Genomic DNA, 21,757 nt, shown 5'->3' on the forward strand with positions numbered 1-21,757 from the left:
ATATATGTGTAAATTTTTTAAATTTTTTAAATTTTTTAATAAAGGGAATCCCATACACTTCACTGGAGTTTTATCTGTAATAAAACTTCACCCCACCCCTCTCACTAGTTTTTAATCAAAACAATAATCACAACAATTACTGCCACTAATAGAAGAAAGCAAAACACATACACACAACAATCCGTTTTTCTTACACTCCTTATCACCCTCCGCAGCTTCGCGTTAAGACTACTCAATTTCACAGTCGTAGTATCTACTTTCTGTTCCACGTCATATAGTAATACTTCCTGTGTACGGAGTTCACCAGTGAGTTGTAGGGCATTATCCCGCAGTCGACCAATACCGTGGGCAATACGATCTAATGCGGCCTCTGAGAGTTCCGTGTTGTGTTGCACTTGTGCGGCGTACTGTTGAAACTCCACATCGCCGGTAACAGAGATGGTGGTGTGGTGGCCATTATCGTCTTTACTTTCACTGTGGAGAAGTGGTGTTGTCAGATCTGTGGCCCCTAGACCTTTACGATGATGATAAGAATAAGAATAATAATATTTTTCTTTTTCGTTTATTTCTTCTTTTTCTTTTTCTTCTCGTTGTTCGTGTGTGGGAACAACGCGGAAACACTCACGATACCACCGTTTGGCTGTATCAACGTGGTGTAGTAATTCCTTTATATCCGCATCGTAGACATTCTTCGCACGACGGGCCGCACGTTGGGCGTCTTTGGCGAGTTTGTCTAATTGTTGATGGGCATACCGCGCGGACTGTCGGGCCCTTGTTAATTCCATAATACTATCACTATTGCTATTATTCTTTTTATTATTACGATTATGACTATTATTATTATTATTATTATTAATATTATTATTATTATTATTATTATTATTATTATCCATATGACTCTCCAGTTGTGTTACTTTGTGTAGGGCCTGTCGCAGAGTTGTGATACCACTCACACATTCATACTCCGCACGTTTGTATGGTGATAGTGTAGAGAGATGCGGATCTAAAGTATTATTATCATTATTACGCGTAGTAGACATGGATTAATTAATGGTTGTAGTGTTGGGAATCGTAATATGATATGAAGTCTCTCAACAAATAGAGAGGGAGAGAGAAAGAAGTATAGCAATGGATATCCTTTTTTTTCTTTGTTTCTTTCTTTATTCTGAGTGTATAAATCAGCTAAATCCATGCAATATAATGTATTATATATATATATATATATATATAGTATGAAAGAGAAAAAAAAGAAAAAAGAAACAATTGTAACATATTATTCCTCTTTTAAAAACAAAATCATTGCATATTACTAAAAAAAAAGATGAATTAGACATATATGTATCTATCAAATCTGTATGGTTTCACCTAATCTTTAATTTCTGTAAATATTGTGATTCGGCAATGTGTTATGTGAGTATGTGTATCTCTCATATCAATAGAGATTAGTCTGTTTCTCTCAAACTGTACAATATCTCTAATTTGCAGTGGGTTCAGGTGATAAACACATACACCCTTATGATTCCCATTTTTTTCTTCTCATTCTCTTTGTGAAAAACGGTTTCTACAAACCAATATAACAAGAACAAGCAATAACAAAAACAAAGAAAACTTATTCCCAGATGAGTTTACCCTTCACTTTTCTTATTTATTCATCCATTCATAATACAAATATATATATATATATATATATATATATATATATATATATATCATAGTTAACCAGACTAAACGCCAACTATTTACTCCATGGGGGATGAAGAATTATTATAGGAGGCCACAATATCCCGCAAAAGAGACACCGTCGTTCTATAATATCCCCGACTATTTATCGCAGTCTCTTCCATTCTCCCCATCATTTCATCATTCACATTTTCTTGTTCTTCTTCTTTTTCTCTTTCTTGTTCATTTGTGTTATCTGATGCGTTTAGACTCGCCAACATCATCTGCGCAGAGGCGGCAGAGACTAATCCATGCGGTGTGTGTAATCGCTGCAGAATAACAGAGAGCAGCGGTAATGGAAATCGTTCCGTGTCATTTCCCATCACAACCGCGACATGTGCGAGGAGACGACGAATCTCAATATCCCCAACAGTTATATGCTGCATATTTGTATATTGAGATTGTTCGTTTGTTGTTGTTGTTGTTTTCTCTTTCTTCTTCTCTTGTGGGCTTGAATGGGGATTGGGTAATAATGGGAGAAGTGCCATAACAACATCGTGTAGATCCTCCGCGGTGGTGCTTGGGAGTAAATCTGTGAGAAGTTCAACCGCAATGCCCACAACGGCAGCCGCAAGTTTACTGTTATAACCACACATTGGCCCATTTCGTGGATTAGTACTGTTAACGTTATCATTAACGTTCTTTATAGTAGCCATAACAACCGTATTATTATTATTATTATTATTATTATTATTATTATTATTATTATTATTATTATTATCAGTAGTAGTAGTAGTAGTATGGTTCTTCTTGTGTTGAGCACAGGCCTGTACAACACAAGCCAAATCACGTGGGCCGAGTGTTGCTAATCGTGCTCTCGTAGCAGCAGTATATGATACATCCGTCATACAAGTATTATCACTATTCTTATTATTATTATTATTATTATTATTATTATTATTATTATTATTATTATTATTATTATTATTATTATTATTATTATTATTATTATTACTATTATTATTAACAGTCGTGTCGTTATCATCACGCAGTAAACATCGCATTAATGCCTTGAAGAGTTGTGATTTAGCGCTTTGCTCTATTGTACATCGACGTGAATGTACGGTATTAATTGGAAGCCAAACATCTGTGATAAGAGGTCGACTAGAACCGAATATTTCTATCATAGAGTAACGCCCAGTATTCGAGTTATCACTGTTAGTATGAGAGCATAATGTATATGGTGTATGAAATGAAAGTGAATCCACTGTTGAAGTAGCGCAGTAATTAAAAAGAGATGATATATTACACAAACAAAGATGAATGTTATCTGTTTCAGTAACTCCTGACTCTTCACCCCAGTATTGTGGTAATAACATTAATAAACGATAGAGATGACGATGTGGTAAACCCACTATATCTGTAAAAACATCCATCTCACCTTCTTTTTCTTTTTCTTGGGTTTGCGCTTGTGACAAGAGGAGACGTTCTTCATAGCATCGTGGGTTATATAGATCTAGTAATTGTAAATACTCCAAAATAGCTTCCACGTCTATAACAACTTCTTTTCTGGTACGTTTCTTCATGTCATGTCGTTGTTGTTGTTTTTCTTGTTGTTGTTCGCGCTGTACAAATCCACCCAAATCTGTAGACATTTCTTCCACTAATTGATTCGCTAACCGCATAAACGGCTGAACACGCTCATCTGATAATGGTGATAAACTTCCATCATACATCCATATACAATTAAAATTACTACTACTATTACTATTACTACTACACATGGAGGGTAAAGTATATGAAGCTTGACAAGATGTTTTAATAGTTCCCACAAGTGCGGTTTGACGTAATAACTCCGAGACAAATCGAATAAAACGAAAGGTACCAAGCGAACGATGTAAACAAGCAACAGTGTATTCAGAGAAGGCATAAACAATTGCCAAACCACGATGTGGATGATTCTGAACAGTTTCTGTAGCAATACTTCCCTTCTTCCTCGCTGTAGTTTCTTGACATTCTTCCATAGTGAAACTTGTTCCTTGTTCATTATTATCATTATTATTATTATTATATGATAATATTGATTTTGCTGTTGATTCTGTTAATTTCCCTCGTCGACGTTCCTTTTCAGCCAAATTCGCCTGCATCTCCACAAGAAAACGATGTGAAGAAGGTGCCACCAAAGGGGGAGAACGGAGTAACGTCAACCAATGCTCCAACTCTAATCCATTTAATGTTTTATCCCACTCTTTTTCTTTTTCTTCTTTTGAGTTTAACTGTATATTCCCCTGTGTCGTATTAATAATAGTATTAATAGTATTGATAGTAGTAGTAGTAGTAGTAGTAGTAGTTGTTGTTGTTGTTGTTGTTGTTGTTGTCTCTAATGTACGTCCTCCTCCTCTTGCACGTACGCGTGTAGTCCCAAGCAGTGACTCCATGCGAAAGATAAACAATCGCGTTAAACGTCTTCCCAGTGTGGTTCCCTGCAGAGATGGTAATAACATCGTTTGTGCTAATTGCTCTAGTGGTATATTTACACTACTCGTCTGCAGTAATTTCCCTGCCGCCGTGTGTAATCGCCGCATAATCGCATTCGATCGACTTCCCCCTTGTAACATTAATAATAATCGCAGAAGTGTATTTCCAGCTATGGTGAAACTAAATGTCTCATGAATGGCCTGTAATGCGGCAGAGGCACGCACAATCGACTGCACCAATTGTGGATCATCACTACCAACGAGTTCTAACAAATCCAACACGGTATCAATTGGTTCACGGGAGTACATAACGGCAGTGATAATAAGAGGAGACATGACGGTAAACCAACGTTGTATTAATTCACGTGATTGTAATCGTCGTACCGCACGTACGGCGGCATTTACGAGTATAACTGGCACAAAGGCATTCTTTGCGGTAAAACACACCGCCGTTGGCACAAGTTCACTCACACAAGCAGATACGATATCTGCACAATCTCCATACATTTCAAAGAAGCAAAATAACTCCATTGGATGTGCCGTTCGACGTGTGAGTTGGGCCACTTTACGCAATACCACATCTCGCACAGTTGTTGTACTAATATGATTATTACCATTATTACTATTATTATTATTATTATTATTATTATTATTATTATTATTATTATTATTATTAGTAGTAGTAGTAGTAGTAGTAGTAGTAGTATCGAGAGTGATAGAATGTGTATGACGTAGTAATAATAGTATTGTGACGAGTGTGGCAAAGGTACGACAATGCATGCGAGTTAATTCCAGTACATGATTCACATCTGTACTTATTTCTCCTGTTGTACGGCAGAGAAGTGGAAGAAATGTTAACGTGAGAAGTCGACGATTTCCCTCGCAGCGTTCACGTAATCGCAATGGTTCAATCATCCATGATGGCAACACCCATGTTAACGACGTACTAGTCTCCTTATCATTATTATTACTACCATTATTATTATTATTATTATTATTATTACTACCATTATTATTATTATTATTATTATTATTATTATTATTATTATTATTATTACTATTATTAGTGTATAGTGGTTCCAATGAGGCTACGGCGAGAAGGTCCATGATGAATTGTGCCACTTCAACACTATCACATTGGGAGGCACGTGAAATGTACGAATCCCGCACATGTTGATAAATACATGTAATATCGCCATTACTCTGTAATGCATATGGCTCTAACATCATACAGAAATAAGCCATATCCCGAATAGAAGAAAAGCCAAATACCCCATTTATACATTTCTTTGTTATCGTTTTTGTTGGTTCTGTTATGGTATCTTTATTTATGTATCTTTGTATATACGATATTAATATCCTCGCCGCATGATCTCTGCAGGCGGTAATAAATAAACACACACGATCTTCGGATGTCTGCATGAATGCATGACGCATCATCACACAAGTGGCACTCGCCACAAACATCACTAATGCCATTATTGTGTTTTCATCCGGGCATTCCGTCAAAGAAGGATAATGAGAGAGAATTAAATAACCACAACGAACAAGAAGATCATGCAATAATGGGAGTGTACTGCCTTTCATTTTCTGTGCAAAGGCAAAGACGACAGCGCAGGCATCGAGGAGAGAAAGAGGTTTGTCCTGTAAAGAACGCACATGTGCCGCGGCTATCACTCCCTTCTCATCACCATAAAGAGAAATATCATTCTTTTTCCCATTATTATTATTATTATTATTATTATTATTATTATTATTATTATTATTATTATTACATCTTGTTAGTGCTGTTATCGCGGCTTCTACCGTAATAGCATCCGCGTGAATGAGACGCTTAAGTCGATCCCCAACCGCGTGAAAAATAACAGACGGGAGCGCAGGAGGTGAACGGAGGAGTAAACAAATAAGATGCACATACTGTTGCGAGTTTAGCTCCATTTGTCCAATCTCCGCAGAGAGTGCAATTTGTAATCGTTCTTGAAATGCCATAAATGGTCTCCAACTAAGTGCATGAATACTTTCCGCAATCATAACAAGTTCTTTACATGATATAGATTTCTTTAACAGACGACTTCTTCCTCCAAGTGCCTTTGCTTGTGCAGCACCAACTCTGGCTAATGCAATGAAGGAATCCTTTTTTATATCCACACCATCCGTCGTACTCATCATATTATTATCATGATTATTTCCACTTCCACTCTTATTCGTTTTATCGTTTTCATTAGTGGTGGGAGTATCATTTCCTTGTTGTGCAACAAATACCGAACGATTTTTACATGTTGTGGGCATATGCCGTTCAATCACCACCACACAGGCATCTAACAGAACCTCCAACTCTCCCTCAATCTCTGCAATATCTTCATTGCTAACCCTTAAACTAGGCTTTACTGGTAAAGATGATAATGCGTCTGTTTCTACAGGGGTTGCATTACTCTTATCCTTTGTTAACATCATTCCTGTTGTTGTTTGTGAAATGGGAATAGTAGTAGTAGTAGTAGTAGTACTAATAGTAGTAATACTAGTACGACGCCGTTCAAACCGTTTATGTGTAATTACACCTTTGGAGGAATTTGTTATTTCCCTCTTTGGCGTCTTTACACTTTTTGTATCCATACAATTTCTCTCCTGCATCCATTCAATATTATGATGTCTACACACCACACGGTATATTCTTGTTAAAGCACTCAATAAAGCGGCGAGATCAGAAAAAAGATATTTTCTCGCAAACGGTGTAACGCGTTCACATATTTGCAGCATAACATTACATGGTGAAAGGGCCTCCACACGGTAAAGCATTTCTTCCTGTACTCCCATCATAACATTTTCAAATATCATCCACGATGAAGAGGGAGTTATTATGGTGTTTCTGCCTTCCTTTATCGTTCGATTAAAACACAATACACGTGTGTAAATAGATGCCATATTCGCTACTTGATGTGAAACGACATATTCCGCAGGACCAAGTGCCGTTCGAAGTACAGTTGTAATGGATTTCACTAATGAAGATATTATGAGATCGCTTGTTTCTCTGTTAATATTACTACTTCTATCAATCGCCTTCTCATCTCGTAGTGTTACAAACAATGGAATACATTGTGTAAGTGTACAGAAACGCAGTACCGGCAGTGCCGTCTCTTTTGCTTGTAAAGAAACAAAACAATTAGCGTACATTTCTAATCTTTCTGCTAACGTTTCTAATGAAATTGGTATAACTGTCATCTGACTTGTCCCTACTGTATTAGTTGAGATTTCCTCTTCAGATGTTGATGATCCAATCTCTCTTGTGGCTATTACCTCAGATGATCGTAATCGTGATGCTGGTGGACTAAATAAAATAACAGATGTTGTATCTATTGTATTCCCACTTTTTGCCCATTGCGTCATAGCCGCTTTAGTTAACGCCGATAGTAATACGGAAAAGGCCGTTGCTTGTCTCACAGTCATACTTCTTTTTTCTCTTTCTTTCGTTTCACTACTCTTTACTGCAAAGAGGCGATCATCCTGTAATAACGTCATCACAGCAGGAAGGAATGTTTCACATAATAACTGCGATAAAACTGTATATTGTTCCGGTGTGTGGTGAAGTACACGATTGGCAAATTGTTCCAGTAACGCCATCGTCAGTCGTCCAAGTATTTCAGCATCTTCACATGTAATAGTAATATTATTATTATTATTATTATTATTATTATTATTATTATTATCTTCAGATGGCACTGGTGATGATAATGATGCTGATGATGAGGTTAGTCGTCTCTTCCACACTTGTTGTAGAAGTTTCACACTACGAAGTCCATAGGGACATTCCACAATTGATACCTCAAAGTGTGCACAGGTAACAAAAATAGCACATGCCAGTTCTTCTGTCATTTCTAAAGATAATTTAGATCCAGTATTCAATAATGTTGATGATGATGATGATGATAGTTGTTCTTGTTGTGGTTGTGGTTGAGTTATGCCACGTAGTAGAAAGTCTCTTGCCTGCCAGCGTATGCGTGATGCTGTTTGTACAATTCCAAGTGATTGATGTAATCCACGCAGTGCTGCCATATATTCTACAGCCAATTCAGCCGTTAACATCGATGGCGGTGTGAGGGAATCCACAGTGACATTTATAGATGATGGTGTCATCTTTTTATTCTCCGTATTTGTTGTGGTGGTCGATAAGGAGTGTAGAGGAGATGACGCATTAGTACTATTAGTAGTCTTACTAGTATTGGTATTAGTAGTAATAGGTGTATTTCGATTTGAGAGTTGATGTGGTCGGTATGTAAATCGCCGTTCCGTGGGTTTTGTGGTATTATTACTATTACTATTACTACTGGAGTAACGTTGCTGTGTAGCGATGGTCATGTGTGCGTGATCTCTTAACATTAACAGCAATGGTAGAGATGATGTGGTGACTGCAGTTCTTCGTTGCATCATTTTACTCTCACAGTTAAATGATATCTTTTTCTATTTTATTCTCTTTATTTATTTGTGATAAAAATGTATAAATGTTTTTCTTTGCTTCTGTTTCTGTTTTCTTGGTAATTCTCTCACTCCCTCTTTATACCGTCGTTTAGACAGATATATAGGATGAGGATACCAATTAGATCGGTATATAATGAAATGTTTTTTTTTAAGAAAAAAAGAAGAGAAAACAAATAAATAACAAAATGAAAATCAACAGTAAAATAGCGAAATATCACTAACCATAATATATAATGGAGTCCCGTAACAACTGTCTAACATTGGTACAAAGTGAAATAAAAATAAATAGATAAAAGAAAACTGACTGCACTGGGGGGGAACTAAAATTACATACACAAACCACAAAGAATTCCAAAAAAAAAAAAAGAAACAGTGTGGTATCTGCAAATATTCCCACATATTTTTTTACAGTTTCCAAGTGTTGTACATAATATCAGAGGTGTATACAAATTTCATATGTTTTTGTTTTTTTTTTTTCCATTCAGTGTATATGTAAGTGTGTGTGTGTGTGTATTATGTTTGTAAATCTTTTTTTTTTTAATTTAAAGCCTAAAAACAAACAAAAAACACAACCACGCAAAAACAAACAAACAAACAATCTCTCTCACTTTCTCTCTCTCTCTCCTACCATCACTTTCATTTGTATAAATCATTCCTTGTCAATCTTCGACCACGATCCTTTTCATACATTATCTCAAGCCCAAGTTTAATCTCCGCCTGCAGACACGTCCCACCCGTCAAACGCAGCCACAGGAGCGAAGTCCCACGTGGATCAAACGTACAATCCATCAACTTTAATTCCCCCGAGGCAATCGTCACTCCATTCCGCTGCACCATCACCTCCAGGAGGGAATTCTCATGCAATTGTAGACGAAATGCCTGTTGCCGCAAGTTCGCCGTATAATATGAGATACCTTCATTACTGGATTGTCGTTCTGTTGTGGCGATCATTCCAGCACTCTCCTTTCCGTGTGTAGATACCGCGCAGGAGATAAAACTCTGATGATCACTCTTTAACTGTACAGAAATCTTAAATCGTTCGCCACCCCGTTCACGGCGTATCAAATCACCAGTACTCACTACAGCTCCTTGTACATCATTAGCCCCAACAACTCCACCAGCTGCAGTAGTATTCGCATTCATTCCAGTCATTCTTGCACTAGAATCACTGGGAACTGCAGTAGCAGAAGCAATGGCATTCATAGTCGTAGTAGTACCAGTTGTTGAGGGTGTTCCAGTAGTATTAGGAACAACAGGTCCCATGCTTGTAAAGGGAAGGAGGAAGCGACAACGGTGGAGAATAATACGGTAGCGTTTTTCTGTAATTTCCCCTTTTCCAAGTATAGTACGTTCAATTTCACGAAAACGTGATTGATAATTTCGTGGTTGATTAAGTCGTTGATAGATATTTGTCATAACATATCTGTATTGCGATTTTGTCATGTCGAAAAGTTGTGAGAGTCGTCGAAGAACTTCATCCACACCACTTTCTAAAAGATGTGACATTAAAAAGTACTCTTTAACAATACTATGAAAACTACGTGCGTTGCAACGATTTGGGGAAACAGAAATAAGTTCACGTGTTTTATGTAATGCCTTTATGATGGAAGGCCATGCCGTTTCCGAAATTTCACCATGATATGACTCTTCTAGAAGATCAACAAGAGCAAGGCATGCTTGTTGTCGTTCTTCAGCTTGTATAGTAGCTGCCATTTTAAAAAGTTTGTCTCGATGTTTTCGTAAAACAACATTTGCATGCTCATGTGTTTGTCTAAAAGACTCATCAAGGAGTTTTATTCGTTCTGGTAATAACTCTGCAAGAAGTCCCCGTGTATGTAGTATATCTTCACCATTCTCTAGCTCTGTTTGCAAATCTTCAATACGTTGTTCCTGTAGCTGTGCATCATACAGCTGACGGGACCTTTCTCCCACACCGTACTCTACAGGAAGTGGTCGATGACGTCTGCGTGATCCCTCTTCACTACCGTGTCGTAATTGTCTTTCTGTTCTTGGTTGTGAAACGTGGGGTTGTGAATTAAACGGTGTTGCCCGTTCCGAGTTATTTACTGGCGATGGTGAGGGTGAGGGTGAAATGCGAAGTGGAGCAGATGTTTTTCGTCTTCGTTGTTGTTGTTGTCGTCGTCGTCGTTCTCGCTGCATATCGGCTGGATATAATCCATACACAATAGTACCTTTCGCACGATGAAGGAGATCGTGAAAGACCTTACTAAGCCGTCTATCACTCTGTGTAGTGGAGTTTCTACTATTCTTTGTCTCTGGAGTGGAATGAGTTTCGTGTGGATGTGATGGGGGTGTGGCTTTGTTGGGTAATACAATATGTTCAGCTCCCCAGGAAACATCCTCCATATGTACATGCGTCGATTTAATATTACTATCCTGTATTAAGTTTTCTTGTTTCTGAGAAAGGAAAGCTTCGGTAGTGATGCCATTTCGAGCCTTTTCCACTTCCGCTCGACTCTTCTTTAGTTCATTTCGTAGTAATATTTTATCACGAGCACTATCAGCAGATAGTTGAAGTACTTTAATACGCTCTCGACGTGCAGCAGCCGCCGCTACACTCTCTTTCTTTTGTTGTAATTGTTGTTGTTCTCTTGACTCGGTTGTAATTGAATTACTGGAACTATTAGAACTTTCCCCACTTTCAGAGCTGCTATCATCATACTCACTCACGATTCGAATATTATTGTTATTTCCTGAATTCCCACCACTAGTCGCTTGCTGTTTCCATCGTCGACGAATATTACGTCCACGATCTTTCAGTAGTTTCATTTGTGTTTCAAACGGTCGAAGCTCCAGCATTGGAACTCCCTGAACCCTTTTCGTCCCATTTGATAAAACATTACGATCATACCGCATGATTCCACGCTCCGCCAATAATTCCTTTGCCGTTGTTCCCACCACCACCGATTTCCTCGTCGGTTCTCCCACCTTTTGTAGTCTCATAGTAGCGGGCAGCAATGCGGTGTATGTGGAGGGATCAAACTCCGTTGCCACTGGCATTCGACGATGACGATGTGAATGATCAACTCGCTTTGAAATATCTGTTCCCTGCGAGAACTCACTTGCTGATACGTTAATCACACTTTTTCCCCTGCCCTCTGCGGACATTAACTGCGCCAGGGAGTGGGTGCGTGAACTACTCGCTAAAAATCCCGTGTTTGTGCCTTTTCTCACTGGTGCGATGGTGTCCCTAAACCCACGCGGTTCATAACTGCTCTTTACAGAACCAAACAGCCGTGTTTCCTCGGAATCACACAGGTTCACCGTATTACCACTGACAACCGTATTTGTACTATCATTATGAGTCTTTGAGCCTTGCACGTCCACTAACAGAGTTGTTCCGCCATGATGGCGTGAGGATACTTTAACATGTCCGTAATGTTTACCTACACGTCCATTTCGCGACTTTGCCGCTGCCGCTGCGGTTTTCTGTTTTAATGCTGGCAATAGCGGCAAAGTCGCGACGGGTGTAGAGACTACGGAAGATGCGGGTGGGGTAAAAATAGGCGGACTTCGCCCTGGCGTGGATGTTTGCACTAATGACATTAGAGAGAACAACCACACACACCGGCCGGTCGAGTTTCACGTCCAATTAGGTAATATACTTTTTGTCGTACAAATAGAATATATATTAAGAAAGAAAGGGAAAAGAGGAAGGAAAAAATATATACATACAAAAGACAGAAAACAAGAAGGAAATAAAACAACATTAATAATAGTTCCAATCTTTACAATACCAATAACAGGAAGAATAATTGCAGTCATTACCGGAAATAAGGGAAAAGGCCAACTAACGTAGATAGGAACGAAACGAAAGGGAAAAAAAATTCTTTGAATTCACGCAAGAAAAGTAAAAAGAAATAAGGTCAAAAATATACTGAAAATTGGATGACATTTTTCCTTTGCACCCACGAAAAAACAATATATTGAAAAGGAGTAATACGAAGGGAAAAAAAAGACGCATTTCTTCATCTATCGTTATTTGACATTTGCTTATAAGGCATTCAGAAAGGAAACAAAGGAAAAATAAAAATAAAAAAAACGCACTCTACAGAAGATGTGCGTGCCTGGTTTTAGAAAAAAAAATCATTAAATGGTACTACCAAAAAAATTCAAGGCACTTTCTAATCACAGATTTACCAATATCCGGTATAACTATTTAATATCGCATCCTAGTATGACTACTTGCTCTCTGAGGTGTGGCACGGTTACCATAAAAACTTCCTTGTCGTTGCATATTACCATTAAAACTGCCTTGTCGTTGCATATTACCATTAAAACTGCCTTGTTGTAATGGGTTACCATTAAAACTTCCTTGTCGTTGCATATTACCATTAAAACTGCCTTGTCGTTGCATATTACCATTAAAACTGCCTTGTCGTTGCATATTACCATTAAAACTGCCTTGTCGTTGCATATTACCATTAAAACTGCCTTGTTGTAATGGGTTACCATTAAAACTTCCTTGTCGTTGCATATTACCATTAAAACTGCCTTGTCGTTGCATATTACCATTAAAACTGCCTTGTCGTTGCATATTACCATTAAAACTGCCTTGTCGTTGCATATTACCATTAAAACTTCCTTGTCGTGATAAATTACCATTAAAACTTCCTTGTCGTGATAAATTACCAGAAGGTACACGTCGAATTGATCTGCTTCCATAGAAGGAGCCGCCGGCAGCTGAGGAACGACGATCAAAGCTTCCCCTGGAAGATGTATTGCCTTCACGAAAACTTCCTTGCTGAGATGCACTATAGGCGAAATGTCGTAGAGACTCTTTTCGTGCCACTTTTTCATCATGACGTGTGTGAATAGAACAGTGTATAGCAATTAGTAAAAACAAAAGAACCAGAACTAAAAATGAACCTGCCAGTCCAATAATAATCCACAAGTCATTTCGCATAGTCGTGGTACTTCGAGAGGCTCTTTCCGTGTAAACACAGCTTGTAGATAAACTTCCCACACTATCATCAGACTCACACATAACATACTGCGTTGTAGAATACGTTCCTGTTCCATTACACGTCACAACATCTCCGGAACAAATATTTTCCCATGTTAACGTACGCGTACCATTACTATCCTCCATCAGATTCCATCCCAATAAAGGGAAACTTTCTGTTGAAGGACGTTTAAACTGATATCGTTCCACAGGGTCATAATCTAATCCAATTGGTCCATTACAGTCTCTGTCTTTGGTATCATTGTCAAAACGGTAAAAAGGTGTTCCCAGAGATGCATTATTTATACTGCAAACCTTCTCAACACCTGAGCCAATTAATGCATCACACTGTTCTGTACTACCTTGCACAGGATATGTGGTGAAATTGAATGAAGGTACAAAGAAATAAATCGGGGTATAAGTAGGACAGGATAAACCATGTCCACCAAAGAGAATTCGAGCCGATCGTGGAACACATTCTCCAATAACTCCCTCCATAGATGTCGCCTTTGCAAGTGAATTTGGCATCGCCAGCTGCATTCCCTCATTTTCACACAATTTAGATGCCGTTCTCGTGATTGACTCAACAGGATCAGACGAGAAATTAAATATTGCGTATGTATGGTACTTATTACTTCCACTGGTTTGAGCAACTGCGGGGCATTCTATCCATATAAGAAGAATAAGTGGGAGGATAAGAAGAATAGCAGGAAACCGAGTTTTATGGTTTCTGTTCATGGTTCTCTTTCTTTCCCTCTCTTTGTTTCTTTGGCTGGTCGAGTCTGTGGATTTACTTTTCTATACAAAAAAAGAAAGGGGCAAAAAAAAAGAAGCGAGAAATAGTAGAAGGTTAAAAGATTAAGCAGTGGAATATGCGATTTATTAAATATAACCAAGAGAAACATAAACTTTCAACTCCAAAATGATATACATATATATATATATATATATATATATATATATATATTTTTTTTAAAAAAATGAAAAAAAAACAAAAATAAAGGAACAAACCACAAGTCTCTACCCTTCGCCCAAAACCCATTACTTCGAGAAATCATATACAAAGAGATACCACATGCAAAATACCAGAAATCATAGCATCGCAAGTGAGAAGGAAAAAAAAAGGAGACAAAAAAAACACTCTCTTTGTTAACCCCAGACTGTCATTACTTTTATCCGTATGGGACTGTTGAAGTTGCCTTCCCTCTTTGTAGTGGTGTAATACATGTAAGGTGATTATTGAAAATCTGATTTTCATCCATTACTGGTTCACAATTGAGAGTAAAAGAAATTTCAGGAATTTCGGGAAATATCGCTAAATAAGATTCACGTAAAAGTGCCGCTTGTACGGATGATGCACTTTCCCAAATATCACGATGCGTGCGCCAGTAAAAAAGACTATTTAGTACAAGACAACATCCAACCCCACGTGATGCCAATCCTGTCAAACAACGTAAAACAGTAGTGAGATATGACGAAATTGATATCTCTCTATGATTCGTCATACGTGGTCTGGACAAAACATGAGCACACAGAATTGGAGAATCGTAAATTTCTTTTCGTAACCACTGTATTGGTGGTAAACTCTTTAAAATTCGTTTATATAATTCTGATGTCATGTGAGTACAAAAAAAGAGTGAATTAGATGATACGGAATCATTTTCATTGTTGTTTAGGGCCTGTGGTGTTAGTAATCCATCATCTGGAAGACTTGGGTAATGTTCACATAGGAGACACATTTCCATCTTTACTGGTAAACATGTTGGAATAATACTGAAGATGACCGTCATAAGAAACATAAACGGTTCCAACACCACAGAACAAAATAATAAAAATGGAAAGTTTATAATTAAAAAAATAAAATCAATAAGAAATACTGTGATAAAAGTTGAAAGGGTTCCCTTTACAACATCGTAACTGCGCAAAATACACCATATACGTCCGTAAAAAAGAATATTTATTACGAGTAATAATAAAATTAGAAGTAAAGCAAGCATACTCCATTCTGTAAACATACGATAACAGTTATTATGACAATATATAGAACTCTTGTCGTTGCTATCATCACAAGACTCTTGATTTGTCATATCGAGTTGAATCGTATTATTTACAACAAATTGGCATAATGTCACAAGTCCTAATAAGGGTAAACCACGTAAGCAAAAAACAAGTCGATTAGAAACATCATTAACAAGATATGCATGATACATAAGAATTTGAAGAAACCTTGATATAATACACCAGCTATTATTTTTATTTTTCTCCTTCTTCTTCTTCTTCTCTGCAAAAAAGGGAACTATCACTGCTGCAAATATGCTGTAAATCAGTATACCAAAACCCAAGTATACCGGTAAAATAAATGGTAATTTAAAAGACCATTTACATTCTTCCGTATCCGTACTGCTATTGCTATTACTGCTATTACTATCCCAAATCTCAGATACGCTAAGATTTGTATATTCAGTTGCTCTACTTTCTCTCAAGTGCAGCATAAGACTCAATGCCAAAAAGAGAACACATAGAAAAGTAAGGAATAGCGAGACATATGGTATAATATCTCCATGTCTAGAAATAGCATATCGTAAAGGAAGTACTCCACGATAACGATAGATATAAATAGGATCAATCTTTTTTTTTAATAATTTCATTCGTGCTATATCCTGCTCATTATTAGAATCTCTTCTCATATTCTCTATAATACCATCATTTCCACATATCACACGATGAAGACGTTGTATTTCCACTGAATGTGGATATTGCTGAAGAGCTTCACGAATACATCGCTCTGCCGGTATAATGTGAAGACTTGCAAAGAGTGCCATCGCTCCATGTGCCTTGGCTAGAGCATTATTATGAAATGTTTTAAGCAATTCTCGTGCTAATATTAGTGTGGATTTATCAAAAGCAGCGGCCGCTATTCGCATACGACATATTTGCAGAGAAAGTGGCAAATGTGGGTAATACTCCTCCAGAAGAGTCATCCACTGTATAGTGTTATTACGTGCCAACCAGTAGAGTTCCTGTGGTGTGGCGATGGTGGTGGAATTAGTATTGGTGTTTGATAAGGAATGGGCAAAACTCTCTTGTGGGGATAGATGATGTGTTCTAGAGGCGAATTTCACAGCTAACCAACTATTACTTGTATCATCATCATTATCATTATTATTATTATTATTATTATTATTATTATTATTATTATTATTATTATTATTATTATTATTATTATTATTATTACTACTATTACTATCATTACTATTATTATTATTATTATTATTATTATTATTATTATTATTATTATTATTATTATTTTCATTCATAGTATCGATAGAGGGAGAAGAATTCATTGAGGTTGATGATAATGATACTGAGACATCTCTTAACGGTTCCGCGGCCCCACGCAGCATATCTTCCTGTACATCACAGGCAATCGTAATAGCATCAAACAGAATACGATGTGGGGCGAAGTCTGTAAAAGATAACTCTAATGAACCAAATAATCCACAAACACGATGAACGATAACTTCACAGAGATGTAATAACTCCCATTGTATAAATAAACGACGTTCATTATACATCACATCTTCTTCTTGATTTTGTGGTAATTCATGCACGAGTAATCGTCGTTGTTGCCATATACGATGGCCTAACAATTGTATTTGAACAGGAAGTGGCAAATAGTCTAAAGACTCCATTGCGTTTTGAATATTCACTAAAGTTTCCCCATTATTTTTTTTCTCTTTATTATTATTATTATTATTATTATTATTATTATTATTATTATTATTATTATATAATAAGGCGTAGGATGTGAGTACATGAGAGTGTACCCCACCAGCCCCAAGTGTCGGACAAGACGCAATATATAACACCTCTGTAAGCAATAATTGGCGTTGTACACGTTGGAGAAAGTATAGTAGTCTTTGTGTATCAGCCAGAGCCGCACAATTCACTAAAAACAATTGTTGAATCCATTGAAAAGATAAGAGACGAACCTTTATCTTAATATCTTTTCTTTTCGTACAAACACCACCTGCATTACATGTGATAGGCGAAGAAGCAAGGGTGATGGCATCACTCTCTGCTGTGTAGAGACTCTCTATTGTGTACAAGAGGAGATCGCTGGAGTTCTGCATATTTCCCGCATCTGTGTATTGTTTCGCCCGCAGCCAAACTCGCAGTATTATGAGAAATACATCTTGCCAAGAGTTAAGGGAATTAGAAGCGATAAAAGACATATCCTTCAGATCCATCTGTTTATATGTATCCTCACTATTATTATTATTATTATTATTATTATTATTATTATTATTAAAGAGCTCCTGAGAGAAGATGCTATAAATGTGCTGCAGTAAAGGTGATGATTGTGGAGATACACCCAATGATACTTCTTCCCTTGTTGTTGTTATTGATGATAATAACGATAATGAAGAAGAAGAACCAGAAGTTGTTAAATGAAAGATACTATCATTCTCTTGTACAACTTCATCCTTGTACTTCCTTAAGTGTATATTCTTTTCAATCTCATCTCGTACGGCAGCATGTGCCATATTCCTTGTTGCCACAAGTGTCCAAGCCTGTATAAACCATAATACCTGTGATATTACCGATAAGAGTAAAGATGACTCTTCTCCACTCAATAGGAATAACTCTCCTATTTCTTCTTCTTGTTTACTGCTATTAACAGCGGTGTGGTAATCCCGCATTAACCACGCATGATAGACATCCACAAACCCGAGAATACGTCTCGTATTGTGTGGACTGTAGAAATGCGAAAGAAGTTCCGTTAAACGTTGACGGAGTGTTATTAGAGAGATTGCACTTTCCATAGTAGTACAATGTAAATCCACCGCATCTCTACTATTATTACTATTCATATTATTAATAGTATTAATAGTATTAGTAGTACTATTCCATAGTGTTTTTTGGGTTCTTACTGGTGTGATCTGCAGTGGTTGATGAAAAAAGAAACAATATACCCATTTATTTCGCTTTGATTGTATTTCCCACATACTTGACGGGCACTGTTTACACACTATATAATACACTATATAAATCCATACACATGGCAGTAATACAGTCTCTTCCATTACCCGTATTTTCCTCTGAGAGAGACCAGAGACATCTCGTAGGAATAGCATTCGATCCTGCCTCGCTCGTTCCTTTGTATGCATTTTATTATTATTATTATTATTATTATTATTATTATTATTATTATTATTAGGTGAAGTATATTTCATGTGTAGAATTCGCTGCCAATGGGCCTCGCAAACAGTTTCCAACATCTCCTCGAGTTCTAATCTCGCAAGTGTGGCATCGCCATTGTGTATTAAGTACTGTAAAACACGCCGAATAGTGTTGAGAACATAACGGCGATCATACACCTGTTGAATACTCTCATCCAATTTCACATTATTACTATCATTATTATTACTATTATTATTATTATTATTATTATTATTATTATTATTATTATTATTATTATTATTATTATTATTGCTGTTAGGATACTCTGCGGTTGTTTCGCTCCATTCGCTTGTCTCTTCAACAAAACACCCCATAAATGCGGCCAGTAGAAGTGATGATTCACTGTTATTATCACTATCTATATTAATATTATTATTAATATTATTATTATTATTATTATTATTATTATTATTATTATTATTATTACTATCTATATTATTATTATTATTATTATCCCCCTTGTGTGATTCTATAGCGGGAAGAGGCACTGTCATTCACACCCGTCCTTTCTTAAATGATGTCTTTTTACCTTTTATTATTATTATTATTATTATTATTATTATTATTATTATTATTAGAAAGAAAGAAAGAAAGAAAGAAAGAGAAAAAAAAACATTAGATAAGCACTTCACTTTCCCATTCTCCTCCTCCACACTACTCAGAAGTATTTCATTTTATTGATAAAACACCGATAAATAGTTCCATGATAAAGACAAACCCGTTGAATATTAACAGTTTGGCAGCTATTTAAACCCCATCAACACTGAATAGCTCCCCTGTCTACATGAAATAGCGAAATAAATCAAGAAATCAAGAAATAAATAAAGCGTTAAAAATAGAGAGAAGGGGTAAATAAATAAATAAATAAATAAATAAATAAATATAATTTCATGGGGAAAAGGGAAAATATCCACACAAATATATATTTATAAATAATTAAATAAATGAATATATATATATATATATAGAGAGAGAGAGAGAGAGAGAGAAACGACATATCACTGTTACTATTATTCCATTTATCACTTTTTTTTCTTTATTTCTTTCTTTCTCCTTTGGTTCGCTTTAATGACCTATTTTTTTTTTTTAATGCAGAAAAATAAATAAATATTTTTTAAAAAATACAAACTACGGTAGGAAACCCCAAACACAGACCAAAAACGTTGGAGTTTTTTTTTCCCACAAATACTCCAAAGAATGTCTAGAATAGACCCCTTTAAACAAAAAAGAAAAAAGGAGAATAAAACACTTGTAGTATTATTCATCAATTTGTGAATATATTTTTATATCATTATTACTAATCACATATCTTTTTTTTTGGCTTTTTCTTTTGTTTTTTTGTTTTTTTTCAAGGGGTGGAATAGATAATGCTGCTCTTAGAAAAAATACAACAATAAGATATCATGTCATCGACCAAAATTATTACGTCAGAAAAAAATAAAATAAATAAATAAATAAATTTACCAATATATATATATATATATATATATATATATATATATATATAATCATTAGGTGGTATCCTAATTTGACCAACATATTTCCTTTCCTTCTTGCTTTCTTCTGCTTCATAGTATTATCTCATTCCTCGATCACTATTTTGATCCTTTCTTTTCTCTTCCTCTTCCGATCGCCTTCCATCCAATTTGCGTTGATGTTCATGTCGTCGCTGCGATCGCGGCGGTATAAACGCATCGGTGAAACTATTGCGGCCTGTTCCGTAAATAGATGAATCCTTCCACGGTACATACGACAATCGTCCATTCTCATCCGTAGTTCCATTTGCTTTATTATCATTATTATTATTATTATCATTATTATTTAGGCTGGCATTAAGACGGAAGTCTTCGCCCATATCTCCACACGTCCCACCATTTGTACTGACTTCACTGAAGAAACTACAATTCCCACTTTTATTACTTCCACGACTACTGCCTTCACGCATGAGAGACTTGAAATCACTGCCGCAGAGTAAAATACCATTTGAGGCAGTTTCATTGCGAAGGAAAGATCCATCACTTGCTAGTTCCAATCCGCAAATGTCCACCGCCGATGCTATTAGTGTATTCTCATTATTGTTGATAGTAGTAGTAGTATTATTTAACCCATCCATAATGGGTGTGACGATGTCGTTTGGGATCATATTATTAATATTATCATCACTGCTATTCATAGTCATACTACTGTTGTTAGTATTATTATTAATATTAATATTAATAGCGGAAATACTTTCAGAAGATCCGAGGTTGGAGTTAAATCCCACTCTTCTCTGAAGAGCCGCCTTTATCATCGGCGAGGCGGCGGAAGCGGGTGGATGTGGCGGCGGTAGTGCACAGATGCGTGGACCATCCGTGCCAGCGGGATCCGTGGGGCCGCAATACCCAGACATATATATATATATATATATATATGGATGCTTAGTAGTCAGAGGGAATGGAGAAGTAATATACACCGCGGTCTCTCTTCTTTCTATTATTATTTCTATTCTTCTCTGAAAAGAAAATAACTTTATTACTGGGGTATAAATGAATGCGGAGATTACGCCTCAGAACACCTTGGGCCAGTAATTGAAGAAACCACACAAAACTATTTCAACCTATATATATATATGAGAAAAAGAAAGAAAAAAAGAGTAAAAGTATAAGAGAGGAGGGTTAGACATATAAACCGTGTGGTGGGGAGGCGGAAATAGTAATAAGAGATACTGGACTTCTGCACAAATGATAATATAAATGAATAAATAATGGCACAAACTCATATATATATATATATATAACACACATAAATGGCCCGTCACCTTTCATTTGTCTTCCTTCACTACATATTAGATTTCACTCCCTTCCACATTATCTCACCCTCAGTATCCTCCTCATTGTTTTTGCTTTTCTTTTTCTTCTTTTACGTTGCTGGTGTTCATATTTCTTTCCTTATCCATGCC

General features: G+C 36.5%; 6 protein-coding genes across 7 annotated transcripts; all 6 read right to left on the reverse strand.

Annotated features, from left to right (window-relative positions):
- Positions 1 to 104: 104 nt before the first annotated feature.
- LSM04_004660 (uncharacterized protein) lies at positions 105 to 1,040 on the reverse strand (the record flags this gene model as incomplete). Its single annotated transcript, XM_067331111.1, has 1 exon — positions 105 to 1,040. One exon carries the CDS (start codon positions 1,038 to 1,040, stop codon positions 105 to 107), a length of 936 nt encoding a protein of 311 aa, XP_067189063.1.
- Positions 1,041 to 1,739: 699 nt separating this feature from the next.
- LSM04_006328 (uncharacterized protein) lies at positions 1,740 to 8,561 on the reverse strand (the record flags this gene model as incomplete). Of its 2 annotated transcripts, none has more annotated exons than XM_067331113.1 (1): positions 1,740 to 8,561. In XM_067331113.1, one exon carries the CDS (start codon positions 8,559 to 8,561, stop codon positions 1,740 to 1,742), a length of 6,822 nt encoding a protein of 2,273 aa, XP_067189100.1. The 2 variants fall into 2 exon arrangements, with proteins under 2 accessions (XP_067189100.1, XP_067189101.1); XM_067331114.1 differs by having other exon boundaries at positions 1,740 to 2,567.
- A 684-nt stretch (positions 8,562 to 9,245) lies between these two features.
- On the reverse strand, positions 9,246 to 12,176 carry LSM04_003501 (uncharacterized protein; the record flags this gene model as incomplete). The annotated part of the gene is made up of 1 exon (XM_067331115.1): positions 9,246 to 12,176. One exon carries the CDS (start codon positions 12,174 to 12,176, stop codon positions 9,246 to 9,248), a length of 2,931 nt encoding a protein of 976 aa, XP_067189046.1.
- Positions 12,177 to 12,789: 613 nt separating this feature from the next.
- On the reverse strand, positions 12,790 to 14,313 carry LSM04_001238 (uncharacterized protein; the record flags this gene model as incomplete). The annotated part of the gene is made up of 1 exon (XM_067331116.1): positions 12,790 to 14,313. One exon carries the CDS (start codon positions 14,311 to 14,313, stop codon positions 12,790 to 12,792), a length of 1,524 nt encoding a protein of 507 aa, XP_067189005.1.
- A 434-nt stretch (positions 14,314 to 14,747) lies between these two features.
- On the reverse strand, positions 14,748 to 18,857 carry LSM04_006242 (uncharacterized protein; the record flags this gene model as incomplete). The annotated part of the gene is made up of 1 exon (XM_067331117.1): positions 14,748 to 18,857. One exon carries the CDS (start codon positions 18,855 to 18,857, stop codon positions 14,748 to 14,750), a length of 4,110 nt encoding a protein of 1,369 aa, XP_067189097.1.
- A 1,538-nt stretch (positions 18,858 to 20,395) lies between these two features.
- On the reverse strand, positions 20,396 to 21,208 carry LSM04_008708 (uncharacterized protein; the record flags this gene model as incomplete). The annotated part of the gene is made up of 1 exon (XM_067331118.1): positions 20,396 to 21,208. One exon carries the CDS (start codon positions 21,206 to 21,208, stop codon positions 20,396 to 20,398), a length of 813 nt encoding a protein of 270 aa, XP_067189133.1.
- Positions 21,209 to 21,757: the final 549 nt, after the last annotated feature.

Source organism: Trypanosoma melophagium, assembly GCF_022059095.1.
Source record: "Trypanosoma melophagium isolate St. Kilda chromosome Unknown ctg33segment0, whole genome shotgun sequence".
In the NCBI taxonomy this organism is placed as follows: domain Eukaryota; phylum Euglenozoa; class Kinetoplastea; order Trypanosomatida; family Trypanosomatidae; genus Trypanosoma; species Trypanosoma melophagium.